Source organism: Urocampus carinirostris, chromosome 1 (genome assembly GCF_059441175.1).
Source record: "Urocampus carinirostris isolate Australia breed hairy pipefish chromosome 1, RoL_Ucar_1.0, whole genome shotgun sequence".
NCBI lineage: Eukaryota > Metazoa > Chordata > Actinopteri > Syngnathiformes > Syngnathidae > Urocampus > Urocampus carinirostris.
This window is the reverse complement of record NC_142349.1, coordinates 59,064,361-59,078,822: the sequence shown is the minus strand read 5'-3', so window position 1 is coordinate 59,078,822 and position 14,462 is coordinate 59,064,361. Positions and strand designations below refer to the sequence as shown.

General features: G+C 40.8%; 1 protein-coding gene across 2 annotated transcripts in view; it reads right to left on the bottom strand.

The window, feature by feature from the left end:
• The window catches only part of LOC148376415 (phospholipid phosphatase-related protein type 4-like), a 30,994-nt gene extending 20,514 nt beyond the window's left edge, over nucleotides 1-10,480 (bottom strand). Inside the window, exons 1-2 of one of the 2 annotated variants that reach the window (XM_088346924.1) lie at nucleotides 10,032-10,480; nucleotides 2,907-3,092 (exon numbers count right to left, since the gene is read on the bottom strand). In XM_088346924.1, coding sequence (XP_088203050.1) covers nucleotides 2,907-3,092; nucleotides 10,032-10,112 — 267 coding nt within the window. In that variant the 5' untranslated portion in view covers nucleotides 10,113-10,480. Of the gene's footprint in view, nucleotides 1-2,906; nucleotides 3,093-10,031 lie in introns of those variants that run through there. The other variant, XM_088346933.1, reaches the window with a different exon arrangement.
• Nucleotides 10,481-14,462: the final 3,982 nt, after the last annotated feature.

The window sequence follows — 14,462 nt, the reverse complement described above, 5'->3', positions numbered from 1 at the left end:
ACTGCTCTGGTGCGATTGTGGTCCATTCTTCCTCCAGCCTCCTCCACAGTTTGGTGATTGTAAAGGGTTTCTTTGCCATAACTTTGTCAACAAGGATTTTTTAGAGGTTCTCTTTTGGGTTGAGACCAGGACTCTGGGCAGGCCGTGCCATGAATCCAATGTTTTCCCCTTCAAGGAAATTCTTTCCTCGATTTGCTGTGTGACATGGAGCTTTGTTCTGCATGAAGACTGCAGGCTGATTGGGCGATGAACGCAAGTAAGGAACCAAGTGTTGTTGAAGAAGTTTCTGACACACATTTGCATTCACTTTGCCATGTAGCTGTACAAGAGACCCAACTCCTGCAGCAGAAACCACGCCCCAAACCCTGACACTCCCTCTTCCACCTTTCACCGACTTTTTTTACACACTTTGGCTTTAATCTTTCTCCAATGTGTCGCTGAACACGATTCTTTCCATCAAACCCCAATAAAAGAAATTTGCTTCCATCACCGAAGTGAACTCTGGACCAGGTCTCCTCTGTCCACACTACATGCTGCTCAGCAAAGCTCAGTCTACCTTTTTGATTATTTTTTTTGCTAACAAGATGTTTGATCACTGCAGTGTGGGCGTTCAATCCAAATGCTCTTGAACGGCGAGACACTGTATGGCGAGACTGAACTGGTGAGCAATTCCAGCTGCAGTGTGGAAACAATTACCCATCTCTATTCTCTGCAGTGACCTGTCATCTGTCATCTTGCATTTTTCTTCTTGTGTTACTTGAATGAGTTTTTAGTTTTATACAGATTCTACATTCTTAAAATCACAAATTTGGAACGATCAACTAGTCTTGATATGACTGATAAGGTCATCCCTTTTGTTTTCATGTGGACCACCTGCTGCCGGAGGCTTTCAGTCACTGTAGACTAGCCCACCATCTTGCAAAGTCATTGAAACTGGCAGTTAGAATGTCAGGTAAATAGTGGTTAACTGATAATCAAGGAAATTTGAACCATGTGCTAGATTAGCACCATTAAGTGGCAGGCACCTGAAAGTGTTCTCTAATTTTGATCAGTGCATTTTTGGCAAAATACTGTTTTTCTTTGTTGAAATACCTTATCCGTTTTGTGAAAAAGTGTTGTAGTATCATGGTATGGACACAACATTATGTCCTTAAACTGGCATTTTTTTAAATACCGTAAATTCCGAACTATAAGCCGCTAAATTTTTCCCAAACGTTCAACCCTGCGGCTTATTCAGTGATGCGGCCAATTTATGTAATTTTTCTAACGGCCGCCAGCGGCGCTCGAGTACAAAAGGTAAGATTTAGACCGCTGGAACATATGGGCCGAGGAAGACTGCAACTTCTTAGCTTGTGCACAAATTAAATTAGCGTAAACTTACCCTCATCATGCAAATTGCAAAAAGAAAGCTAAAAGCAAACGAGCAATCCGATAAAGAAGGAAACAGAGCTATTGCACGTAAACTTTACTTTAGGTGAGACGTGTTTGTGGACGCGGCCGACAATAGTGGATATAAATTTTTCCCACCCTTACCTTTGGAAATATACACTTTTTTTCCTTGGATTACTTTCAACGGGCACCCGGACTCTGCAGGTCTGCATCAAATCTTAAGTACCGGTATCATTTTTCGTTCATTTTGCCGGCTGAGGTGTTTAGACTGTGTACTTTATATTCAGTTACAATCGCGGGACTTACAGTCGGGTTTGGGTTACTTTATACCAGCTCAGTAGCCTAGATGGTAGGGCGCCCGCTTTGAGACTGGGAGGTCGCTGGTTCGCGCCTCGGCCGAGTCATACCTAAGACTTATAACATTGGTAAAATGGCGGCGCCCTCTGTTGGCTGCGGCTGCATCGGCTCGCTACAACGGGTCAGGTGTATCGACATTTCGTTCTTACAAAGAATGACAATACAAAGGAAATTATTTTATGATTGTGATACATGTTTTAATGTGGGCGCATGCGGCCTATATACAGGTGAGGCTTGTGTAAGTACAAAAGCGGTTATCCTTTTAAAATGTGGTGGGTGCGGCTTATAATCAGGTGCGCTCTATAGTCCGGAATTTACGGTACTCAAGTGTTTGAAAATTGTGCTCTAATTTTGATCTCCAATGTAGAATCAATGTTTCATGAACAAATCTGCTCTAAGTGTTAACCTGTTCTGATGTTAATTCTTGTTTTTGCTGTCTTCTACTACACTCTATTTGAGATCTTTCTATACGACACATTTTATTAATCTGCTTCGAATCTGACTTCTTATCTTTCATCTGTTGTAATTTAAATGAATGATATTCCCCGCTCTCTGGACTTCCCAAAGAGAATATCACAATATGCTGCTGTTGCAAAATTCTGCATCACAGGTATGTCTTACTTGTTTTTATATTATCGGCCCTTGCTGGCATTTAGGTCCTATGGCAGCGATCTGTTATCGTTTCTCAGGGTGAAGAACAAAACCAATCGTGAGGCAGCGTTCAGCCACTTTTGTCCTCACATGGTTAGTCTGTGCCTAGCCATCATGTTTTAATGAATTTATTATATTAATTGATTGGGTGACTGAGTGAGTGAGTTAGTTAGTTAATTGTGTGTGTGAGTGTCTGCATTTGACATTAACATGTTGAGTAGGGAAAAATTGAGGCAGTTTTCATATTGTACATCTAATGTTAAATACAGCACTTTGAGTTGTATTTCTGTGACTACAAATGCTTTACAAATACATTTTGCTTTGATTTGACCTTTGTTAGCAATTGTGTAAGATCAGCATCAGTATCGATTGCTGGCTTAGACAATGCCGTATTTTAGCAGAATATGCCTCACTCATAATCTGTTAATCTTTTTTGAACCACTTGCAATGGTACTTTCCCAATAAACAATGAGTCAGATATTACTCAATGCAGAATAAATTTTACTTACAGTACCAGTGGGAATAGCAAATGTCAAACTGAAGAGCAGAGCCAGAGGACAAATGTCTTTTTGGGGTGAGATGTAAGGCAATGAAAGACTTTTGTCATTGCAGCTGTACCCTGAATGGACTGGCTGGAAAATATCTGTCAGCTCCAGGAAATAGAGACCGATGACCAAAAGGGTTAGAATGGGTATCTGCAATTAAGACACAAAAACATAAAACAGATTTAACAATTCATAAGAAGTTGGAATGCAGGGTAGCAAAAACAAACTCCAAAACACTTCCACACATAGTGCATAGCGGGAGACAAACTAACTTTGCATCTTTAGTGTAAAATGACCATAAAAGGTCAAACAGGGACACATTTAAAAGCAAAGACGTTTAATGGGCAGGGTGCAACATACTGGCAAGGCGCCACAAACGGCCGATTATGTGTCAGGACCAGAACAGAAACAGGACCCAATTGCGTAACGTTTACCACAAGTTTTATTGAAAGAAAGAGGAAGGGCTGCGCCCACGATCAGGTGTTCGCTGGACGCGGGAAGCAAATCGCTCTTGCACTCGGATTGTGATCTGAACACGGCAGTGGATCTTCCGTAGCGAGCGATGGTGGTGTCAGGGACGGAAAAGCGGGTCGGTAGCTGGGACTGGGAGAGCAAAGCGTGGTCGGGGTCGGAAACGAGTCGTAAGCCAGGACAGGAGAATAGACATAGCCAATCAAAAATGGGTTTTAAGACGGGACAGGAGAGCAGTCATGGTCAAAACAGGTCGTAGCCGGAGACAAACGGGACATGCAGGAGTCAGGGTTGAAAAAGGCTTGCTTTGTATAAACAGAGGTTCACAGACGGACTGACAACAGGGGATTGACAGGACTGGGTTTAAATAGAGACAGAGAGCCAATCAGAGCCTGCAGCGGTTGGCGCCAAATGAGCGGGCACAGGTGATTCACATCGGTAATCATGACATTATGTTGTTCACACAGTTATTTACTTTGACCACAATACATATTACAGCTCTTAGCGTTGGTGTCATACAGTTTTTAATTTGTTAAAAGTAGCCTTTTGCATAAGACTTGTCAATTTAAAATCCATAGCATCCATATCAGTATGAATTATGATCATATTTGGAATTATTGATATAAATTTGTGATGAGTTGTAATGAACACATACAAATAAATGAATACATTTGCGATTCACTTCTTTTGTTGTAACCTATTTTAATTTTTAAATAAGTAAATGAACCAATAAATGAATTAATAAATAATCCGAACAAACATAATTACAATGCATAACCCTCCGTGCTATTTTCCTGTTTCTACATTTCTACAGTACAAAAATAAACCCCATTCAGTCCGCTTTGTTGCCTAGCAGCCAGTTAGTGGGTAGGATGATCCGACAGAGTGCGATTTGAAATGCGGACACATAGCAACTGACATGGAAAAAAAGGGCGGGGGGGGGGGGGAGGGGGGGTGCAATGTCATAGGTACAAAAACATGCAATAAAGTGTGATATCGAGACCACAAATTACTACAGGCCAGTAAGATGTTGATGCACCCTTTCTTCTCGGGACAGTTTCCTATACAGTATATCTGCATCAGGCTGATACCCCCAACCCTAAAATACTGCATAGCCCACTCTCATCATATTATTATTGGACAATGGAAACTGGCCCTTTTAGGTGTTGGTGGCCTACAACAAACTTCATTTTTTCTTAAAACGCACGATAAGGTGCACAATCGTGGGGTTATTGATGGGAGCTGGGTGTTTTCGTTACGGTTGGAACATACTGTCAATAGCCTGGTGTAGAGGCAAGGGTGGGGGACAGCGGGGCAATAAAAGTGATGGCCCACCAGGCTTATGAAGCAGTGGAGGAAACCCCTGCAATTGGTTCCGACTTGTATTTGATATCTTAAAAATCTTGGCGGGAATTAGAGCAAAATTTGAACATCATTGCTGGGAGCAGCTTGATAAAGCAAACAAGTGTCGACCTCAAAGGTGGAAAAAAATGAGCATTCAGTTCACATTTCCCTTGTCGAGGAACTACATTGCCACAAATCTAGTTCCCCTTACCCTTTGTCAACCACCGACTCTGCCAAAACACTGAAAGACCCACAATTTGTTTACAAGACCCTTCCTTTTTCATAAAGTGCACACCAGGGCTCTTCATCTACATCACTTGTGTCAAACTCCCGGCCCGCGGGCCACGTCCGGCCTGCCGTGTAATCATATTCGCCCCGCATGACCATTTTACATTATTGCTAATAATGGCCCATCAATATGAACAACGCCATCTCATCCCTGGATATCATATTCTGACGTTTTAGTCACTGTACCTATTCCTTCATTATATGACGTATACTATACTATATACCAGGGGTCGGGAATCTATGGCTCATTGACAAATTGAATTGCATGCATATTTTCTCGTTCAAAACTTTTGATCCTGTTCAGATACATGCAAAGCTAAACCAAAGCTGAATTATAGAACAGTACTTTTCAGAATGTATAAGTCATGTTTTCACTACATTTACAGTCAAGGTGTCACACAAAAAAAAACTCGTTTTGGCTGTATAACGCTAAAGAATCCTTCATATAAAAGCTCACTATATAATCTGTGTTCAGTGTTCAGATACGTTTTGATGAATCCACGGAACAAATTGTAAATACCCCAAAACACAGGACGAGAACTTCAAGTTATTTGATTGGGTGAGTGGGAGGGAGGGGTGGAGCTATGCAAAAAGTGCAAGCACTCCCTCCCATCTCTCGCCCTACTACGTCTGCGCCAAAGGTAAGCACATCAGGCTCCCTGTTCTCAGAATGTTGTGAATTTTGGCCCCTTGTGCAATTTTCTTCAATTTTTAGATCTTGTTTTGAATAGGGAATTTGATAAATGAATGTTTTCAACCCAACTTTTTTGTGTAAATCCCGACCCCAGGTGAGTTTATTTTGATACCCCTGACCTACATTATCAATTCTTATAAATAATTTTGAAAACCCTTTGTTAGAATCAGCCTATCAAGTAGGTTTGAAATTCCTGTGCAACTATTTTTGAAGACGATTTTAGCCTCATTTGTAATCATAACTACGTTATAACATAGTAACAGTATTTGTAGTAACACTATAAGAGCTATTTCAGAAATGTTAATCAAACTGGTAGTCCTTTGCACTAGTAAAAACACAAATTGGTCTCAAGTTTAAAAAAGTTGACTATTCAAATTGTGCGACCTTTTCATTAAAACACAAAAAATGTCTTTACCAAGCGTGTAAAGTTTCACCAAAAGATAACCAGCGTTATTTGGGCGGATCGATCTAAATATTGATATTATCGATTGTAAGCAAGTACTTGAAAAGTACTTGATCGATACGTTACTCCTCCCCCAATTTTCTATGTACTGCCCTTTTCTCATACAGCATACTCGGGCATAGTCGTGACTGTCAGAAAGACTTTCAGCACCTCTCTCTACCAAGCCTGCTGCTGCATCCTGCCTGCCAGTCAGAAGAGGCGGCCAATTCTAGACGTTAACCCTTACTAGAAAATAAAAATGAAAGAGGTAAACAGGAAGCACAATATGTGGGGATTTTTTTTCAACTACAGAAAAGGACAATTCCAGGTTTAATTTGTGTGCTAAAGTGTGGTCTGCTGTTGTAGCAACACCACAAATTTACATAAAATCGTAACCAAATCTCACCCTACAAAGAACAATGAGCTGTAACCAAAATGTAAACATGTTACTGTTCTTGAACAAAAACCTGTACATCTTTTGTCACCATGGCAACAGAGCTAATGAGAGACGATTGACACTTTATTTGCTTTATTGGCTTTAGTTTAAAATATTGTGCAAGGGAAGGTATTTTAGTTTGTTATACAGTTCTTGTATTTCCGTCACATCGCTGCTTTTTTGGTTTGACTCTCTTGGCATTTTTTCTAAAACAGAGGAAATATTTCAGTTTTTTTTTTTTTACTGATAAAGTTTTCAATATAGTCTCATCTCATCTCATCTCATTAGCCATACCGCTTATCTCAATATAGTGATTTAAAAAATATATTCTGTGTTTATTGGAATCATAAACTAACTCAAGGGGTCAACTATTCAATGATCATGACATTTCCAAGCAAAATTGGTCGGTATCGGGTCGATTTAGATTGATTATCGTGTAATTTACTGGATTAGACCGATACCAACATTCCCAGTATCACCCGCCCTCAGTATGAGGCAATAGTTGCTGTGCTATGTGCTTCTCTCTCTACAAACCATTTTATAATTAAGTATATTTGGTACAGGCGGCACAGCGGCTGGGTGGTTAGCTCACATGGTGTACAGGTTCAGGGTTCAAGTCCAGCTACTGGAATCTCCCTGTGTGGAGTTTGCATGTTCTCCCCGTGCCAGCGTGGATTTCTTCCAGGCACTCCGATTTCCTCCCACATTCCAAAAACATGGATGTGAGGTTAATTGGCCGGTTCAAATTGTCCCTAGATGTGAATAGGTGATTGAGTGGTCTGTCTCTGTGTGCCCTGCGACTGGTTGGCATCCAGTTCAGGGTTCTGAAGATAGCTGGGATGGGTCCAGCAACCCCGTGACCCTATTGAGGATAAGCGAGGCAGATAGTGGAGGGGTGTATATTATGTATAACTATAAAATAATAATTTTAATAGTATAATCCATGACAGCTGTTCGATCGAAACTCCTTGTCTTGCAATAGAGAAAATACATTTCCATTTAACGTCCGAATTGTTTACATCGCCCTTGTAAAAAAAATATATACAGTATATACTTCATGTTATTTCCTCCCATTTTGAAAAAAAAAGACTATTTCCAAGAATTCTTAATGAATGTACCCTACATATTTAGCACAAACACTGTGATTGGCTGGCAACCAGATCAGGGTGTGCACTGCCTACTGCCTGAGGATAGATGGGATCGTCTCCAGCACTCCAGCAAAAGAGGAAAAAGAGAAAGAGTAAAAAAAGAGATAATGGAAGTGAGAAGAAAATCTGCAAAAAAGTACTTTTGCCTTCATCACATCCAAAGGAAATTACGTCAATTCTCAGCACGATTGCGTGTTGGGGCATGTTTTTAATTTCAATCTATCACTTACAAAAAAATCACTTAAACACCCCTCTGGATAAATGTTGGTCTGGTTTTCACTCACAAGGAAGTGCGTTCATCAATAATGTGAATGGCCTACAAACACAGATTGCGCCCAAATATCCGTACTCTATTTGCTCGGCCTTAATGAGTTTTGGGCTGTTTTGACCACACAAAATGTTGTACTGCGGAACCAGTTTGAGAGGCCCAGTTTTAAATTGGTTCGAATCTGAATATGATTTCCACTGCATTTACCATCAAATGGCATGTGAGGTCCTTCAAGATAAAATACTTGGCCCACAGGTATTTAATCTCTATAGACTTTGTTTTTAAAAAGCCATTAACAGATATAAGCATAAATTAGCAGGTAATAAACACTCACAACTTAGCATTTCACTAAATTCAGATTTTATACATTCCTGGACAAAGTATCGCAAATACTGTATTTACCAAATGTCAATTAACATTGTATTTAAAAGAGAGTGTGCATTATTTGACCACTAGATGTCGCTTTATTATGTAGTGCAACTGAAAACGAGTGCTGAAAACCACAAAAAGGAATACAACCTACAAGAAACACAAAGTTGTTGAATTGCACCATTTTCAATCTTTTGCCAGGCCTTTCATAATATTGTCTTTTAATTTTTAGCTACTAGTAGCAGCAAGAAGATGGAAAATTATATCAGCTTCCTCGAGCTGAGGCTCATGTCATGTAAAATAAATGCAAAGTTCTTGACCTGTTTATATGTTCGTGTATTTTTCAGTGTTGTTTTTTTCAAATAAATAAAGTTTTTTCAACCACCAGGAGGCGCTAGATAACACCCCTTTAAAATCAGAACACATCTCAAATCCTGGGGTGTAAGGCCTTGTCACAAACACACACTTGGGTATTACAGTCGACAAGCAATCTCGTAAAGTAACTTTTGAATTAAAAAAAAAAAGTGCTAGAAATCGCTTGTATTGCCGGATTACAGTCAAGTCAAATGTATCCGTAGAGCTCTTTCTCACAAAAAGTTGATCTGACAACCAAACAAGGTCAGGGAAAACTAAAAATAAGCAGCAAGAGGAAAATTAAGAAACCTAGAGATGGGATTAAAGCAATTCCAAAGGGAAAAATAGGCCTAAATTTATCCCAAATTCAAGTCAAATTCATTTTAGCCCGGGTTGGTCGCGTGGTAGAGAGAAGGGGAGAGAGAGAAAAAGACAGAGAGAGAGAGAGAGAGAGAGAGCAAGAGAGAGAGAGAGAGAGAGAGAGAGAGTAAGGGAGAGAGAAAGAGAGAGGGGGGGAGAGAGAGAGAGAGTAAGGGAGAGACAGAGAGAGAGAGAGAGAGAGAGAGAGAGAGAGAGAGAGAGAGAGAGAGAGAGAGAGAGAGAGAAAGAGAGAGAGAGAGAGAGAGAGAGAGAGAGAGAGAGAGAGAGAGAAGAGCTGGAGAAAGAGAGAAAAACAGAGTAAGGAAGAGACAAAGAAGAGATAAAGACAGAGATAAAGACAGAGATAAAGATAGAGAGAAGGAGCAAGACAGAGAGAAAGGGAGGGAGAGACAGAGGCACCTGACTTTGGTGACATCAAGTGGACATAGTTAAAAGTGCAGCTCATTTTTCTCTTGAGCTTCTCACGGTGTTGTCCTGCGGGCTGGATTAAAACCCTTGGCGGGGCTGATCAGGCCTACTGACCACATGTTTGACACCAATGTTCCACATAGTCTGTCTTGCTGTGAGTAAATAGGTTCTGAGGTGTATTTTTAAGGTTTAGTATTGCTTAACAAGAGGAATTTAATTGATTAACAAGGGGAACGATTGCCTGAGGTGGACAGGTATATGCAATTAGATCTTAAGGATAGGTAGGTGTGTAGAGATAGATAGATAGATAGATAGATAGATAGATAGATAGATAGATAGATAGATAGATAGATAGATAGATAGATAGATAGATAGATAGATAGATAGATAGATAGATAGATAGATAGATAGATAGATAGATAGATAGATAGATAGATAGATAGATAGATAGATAGATAGATAGATAGATTAAAAAAATCAACTAACCTCTACAAAATAAAAACATGGCAGCAGTGTAACGCTGTCCTTTGTCTCCTTTCCAAATTTGAGGCGTTTGAGAGTCGTCATTCCGAGCCGATGCTGCTGCTTCCCGTTGCCAAGAGACAAGGCGCTGCACTTGCTACTTGTGTTATTGATCAATTCCTCTTGTTTTTCCTGCAAGATCTTCCTTCTGCTGCCGAGATGATGACCTGATGCTGAGGTTATCCTATCTTCGGTTGTCCTAAATGCGTTTATGTGGCGCGCTGTCGAGGTGGCGTGCGATTGGCATGACGTCCTCCAAATTGCAAACTATATCCCGAAGGAGCTCCTCAAGTCCACAGCTCGAATATGAAAAGCAGAATTCGCAATTCTTCGCAACAGCCCGGTTGTGTTTCGCTGGTATGGCTCGGGGTGGCTAACTTGAGGCTCGCGAGCCGCCAGCCACGCAGACGTACGCGCACACATCTACACGAGCTCACTTGCGCGCACGCGTGCATGCATGCGCCTAATACACTGATACCCGCCCGCGCCTTTCGTTCAGCTGACCACGCATGCATACACTGTTCAAGGGTGATACAAAATACAGTGTATCAGAGATTCTATGAGGAAAACGATATATTATTGTATATATTAACTCATTCGATGTGGTACTTTTCTCTCGAAAGTGAAGTGCGTGTGCAAGCCAATTTTTTGCCATTTGGGTTCATTTTTGAAGGCCTATAGTTCTGTAACTATTAATGCATAGGATAAATCAAAGCTTGCACCCTCATCTTTCATTAGAAAAAACATATGTTTCAAGCGTTCACCATTGTTTAGTAAACAACAGTTAACATTGCGAAGTTTCTTGAAAATACCAGTTTCCCAAAAAAAACTTGCATTTTGCATTTGTGAAACCTGTGTCGAAACAAAGCTTCCCATACACAAGGGCACTTTGCTTGCAAAATAACATTTTATTACAAGAACACTACACTTATGCATACATTTTGCAAGAACTTTTCAGCGCCCAATGTTTCCGGTGACGTGATCTCACAATTTTGATCAGTCAGGGGTGGCCCACACACTCTCAATCGCAGGATAAAGCAAGCAGAAGAACAATTGGAAGTCGGGGCTCCTGTATGTGTGGACCAAGAGCTGATCAAAGCCATTCCTACTATTTAGTGGTGATTTATCATACTGGAATCATTCCCAGAGGCTTGATAATTACTGATCATCAGCGCCAAATCCTTAAGAAGTTTTTTGTTTTTTGAAATAAAACAAAAAACATATTTTTATGTTTTGGCACTCAGAGACAATGCTTCTGAATATGTATGGTACTGAATGGGTTAAAAGAAAAATATATTCTCATAATTCTAGATAGATGTTTAATTTAGTCAGCTATATTCTGGGTAAAAATAGATCAATAATAGACGGTTGAATTTTGCTCTAAACATTAAACAAGACCACTGTGGCCGAGTGAGACAATATTTAGAGGCGCACAATGTCACTCAGATCATGAAGTGGCACATTTGTTCTATTAGGGCAGGGGTGGCGAACAAGTTTAACACAAAGAGCCGACAATTATAACTGTGAGAGTCAAAGAGCCACACGACGCACTGACCGGCATTAGACGTAACCTACGCAGATGATTGGCAGTCAGTTATGTGTCCGGAGCAGCATAAAAACAACAAATCTGCCGAATTAATTTCAAAATATTATTTATTATTTATTATTAACTCTGATGGTTTGAAGTGTATTTTAATAGGGGAAAAACTAAACATTAAACGAGGCAAAGAGCCACAGTATATAGAAAATAGGATGAGGCAAAGAGTCGCATTCTTATTGGCCAAGAGCCACATGCGGCTCTAGAGCCGCGTGTTTGCCACCCCTGTATTAGGGCATATTAAAGGTGCTGTTTGGTATTTGAAAATGGTACTGTCTGCGGCCATTTCCTGGGTTAAAGTCATGATCTCAGCCTCAGTCAGATCAGTGTACGTGCATATCTTAGAGGCGCTTGAATAAACTCTTCTTTTTTCATCTTTTTTTAAGGTTTGCCGTTTGGACTGTATTTGAAACAGGCCTTTCCTTACTTCTTATAATTTCCTCTCTACACTAACAAAAAAAACATCAACGACAGGCATAAAGTCATTCTCTCTGAATCCTCCACCCACCCACTCCTACCTAATGTGTTACGCGTCTCGGATCAGTGTTGGTAAAAGCAAGATAAAAGCTGATAGGTGCAGCGGAAAAAAAATATAAAGGCTGTTAGAACTCAGTGTGGCATGTCTAACACACACGTAATAGAATTTATTTTTCTACTTTCAACTATTTAACGACAACACAACCGACGCACCCCACATGTAAAATTGACTATCCACAAACCAAAAGAGCATGAGTTTCAATTTGAAACAGTCACCTTGGAGACGCAGCGTCTGAGGTGAAATCCATGTATTGGCCGGAGTTACATTGTGGGGACTGTTTGAGTTCATTGGACATGGTGATCGGGTTTCTGGTGAAGTGCAGTTTTCCAAATATTGGAACCTTGGGCGATTAATTGGTCCGGCAGGCAGGCAAAAAGAGACCGATACCTGAGTGCTGTCCCGTTTTAAAGGGCCAGAACAGCTAAAATCACGCCCAAAGGAAAGATGGATCCTTTCCCTATGCGCTTGGGTATTAACTGGTTAGTAAATTAGTGTGGTAGGTAAGGTTCCTACTTTTAAGATTGTTTTGAGGCCAATGGGTGAATCTTTAAAACTGAGTAAGCCTGAACGTTTGAATGGTCCAAAATCTACACATTTTATAATCACGGAGCATCACTTATCGTTAGATAGCGAAGAATGTTTTTAATTACGATCAAAAACGTGTTATCAGACTTTGTTTAAATCTTAAAGACTTTTTTGTCCCTATGATGAGACCTGTGTACCTCCGGCCATCATTCCACCCATCCAAAAGGCCTGAGTTTTTTCTCTAGGATGAATGTGAAAAGGAGAGGAAATACAATTGTTCAGTTGTTATCCCTCAAGTCAATTCTTAAGCATTGTCATGATTACTCATTGCACTCATCTGTGCCCGTTCGTTTGGCGCCGGCTGCTGCTAGTTGCCTGATTGATTCCCCTCCTATTTATACCCAGTACTCCAGTCACTCTTGGTCAGTCCGTCAGCGAACCTCTGCATATGCAAGGCAAGCACTCTGACTCTGGCTTCCGTCGGTCCGGTCTTCATCCGTATCCTTCTCGTCTGTTCCTGACTTCCAGTTTGTCTCCGGCTATTGATCTTTTTTTGACCACCGACCACGTCTGATCGCCCGCTTTAGCTATCGACCCATTTTTTTGACCACTGACTACGCTCTGGTCTCCCGCTCTGGCTATCTACCCGTTTTGCCCATTTGACCACGCTCCGATCTCACGCCCCGGCAAATCCACTTCCGCATTTCGATCACGCTTCGATCCTGTGAGCTGCTTACTCCCCCTGTCGAGCGGGCACCGGATCGCTGGCGTTTGTTTCCTTGATATCCCGATAAACTTTTGTGTGAAACCTCATGCGTTTGGGTCTACCTTTTGTTCTAGTTCTGACAAGCATGAGTTGTTGTCAGAAAATAAATTTGAGTACATTCTGTCTGTGATTGTGAACAAAAAAGCACAACCAAAAAGAGAAAAGTGGTAAACGTAGTCCTGACTAAACAATGATGTATGTAGTCCAATAATCCAGTAGGGAACGAAAAGAAGAGGAGTCTTTAAAAACAAAAAGGGAAAGGTCCTGAGGGTAAGGATGTGTCCTTCGGGTCTGCGGAAAAGCACAAAAAGGTAACGGGAAAAAAATGGAGTGGTGGTTGCTGTGATGGGCTTGGATGCCCTAAACCACACACTACAGCAACGTCTACAGTTCAAATATTACAAAAATAAAAGATCACAAAAAGATCGTCTCCTTAGACGACAAATATATTGCTGTTAAAATTACAATACTTTTCAGGCGGGGCACTTGAAACGAGAGGGTGTCCCCTGCACACTGCCCCAAGATAATTGGGATGGGCTCCAGCACCCCCGCGACCCTACTGAGGATAAGCGGTGCAGATAATGGATGAATGGATAGCTGTGGGTGCCCTTTTTAAACCTATAAAACTATTGAGTTACAGGGGAAGAAGGTAATGTACTATCCTAGAAAATTACATATGAACAAGACCACAATGATAGTCTATATATTAACATTGTAGGTACTAAAAGAATTGTGTGGCCACCTGTCCAACATGCCCAAGGTCGATGCTGGATAATAGTGGCAGCCTCAATTTAAAAAAAAAAAAGAATAAATAAATAAAAAATGAATGAAAAGATTAGCTCAAAAGGTTTAAGTAAAGGTTTTGAGAAAATAAATTGGCAGAATTGTAATGTGTGTGGTTGTGCTCTGATGCTAGCTCTTGTTAAATAGGTGTCAGCGTCCATCCACCACCCCCAGAAGCGCTTTAAG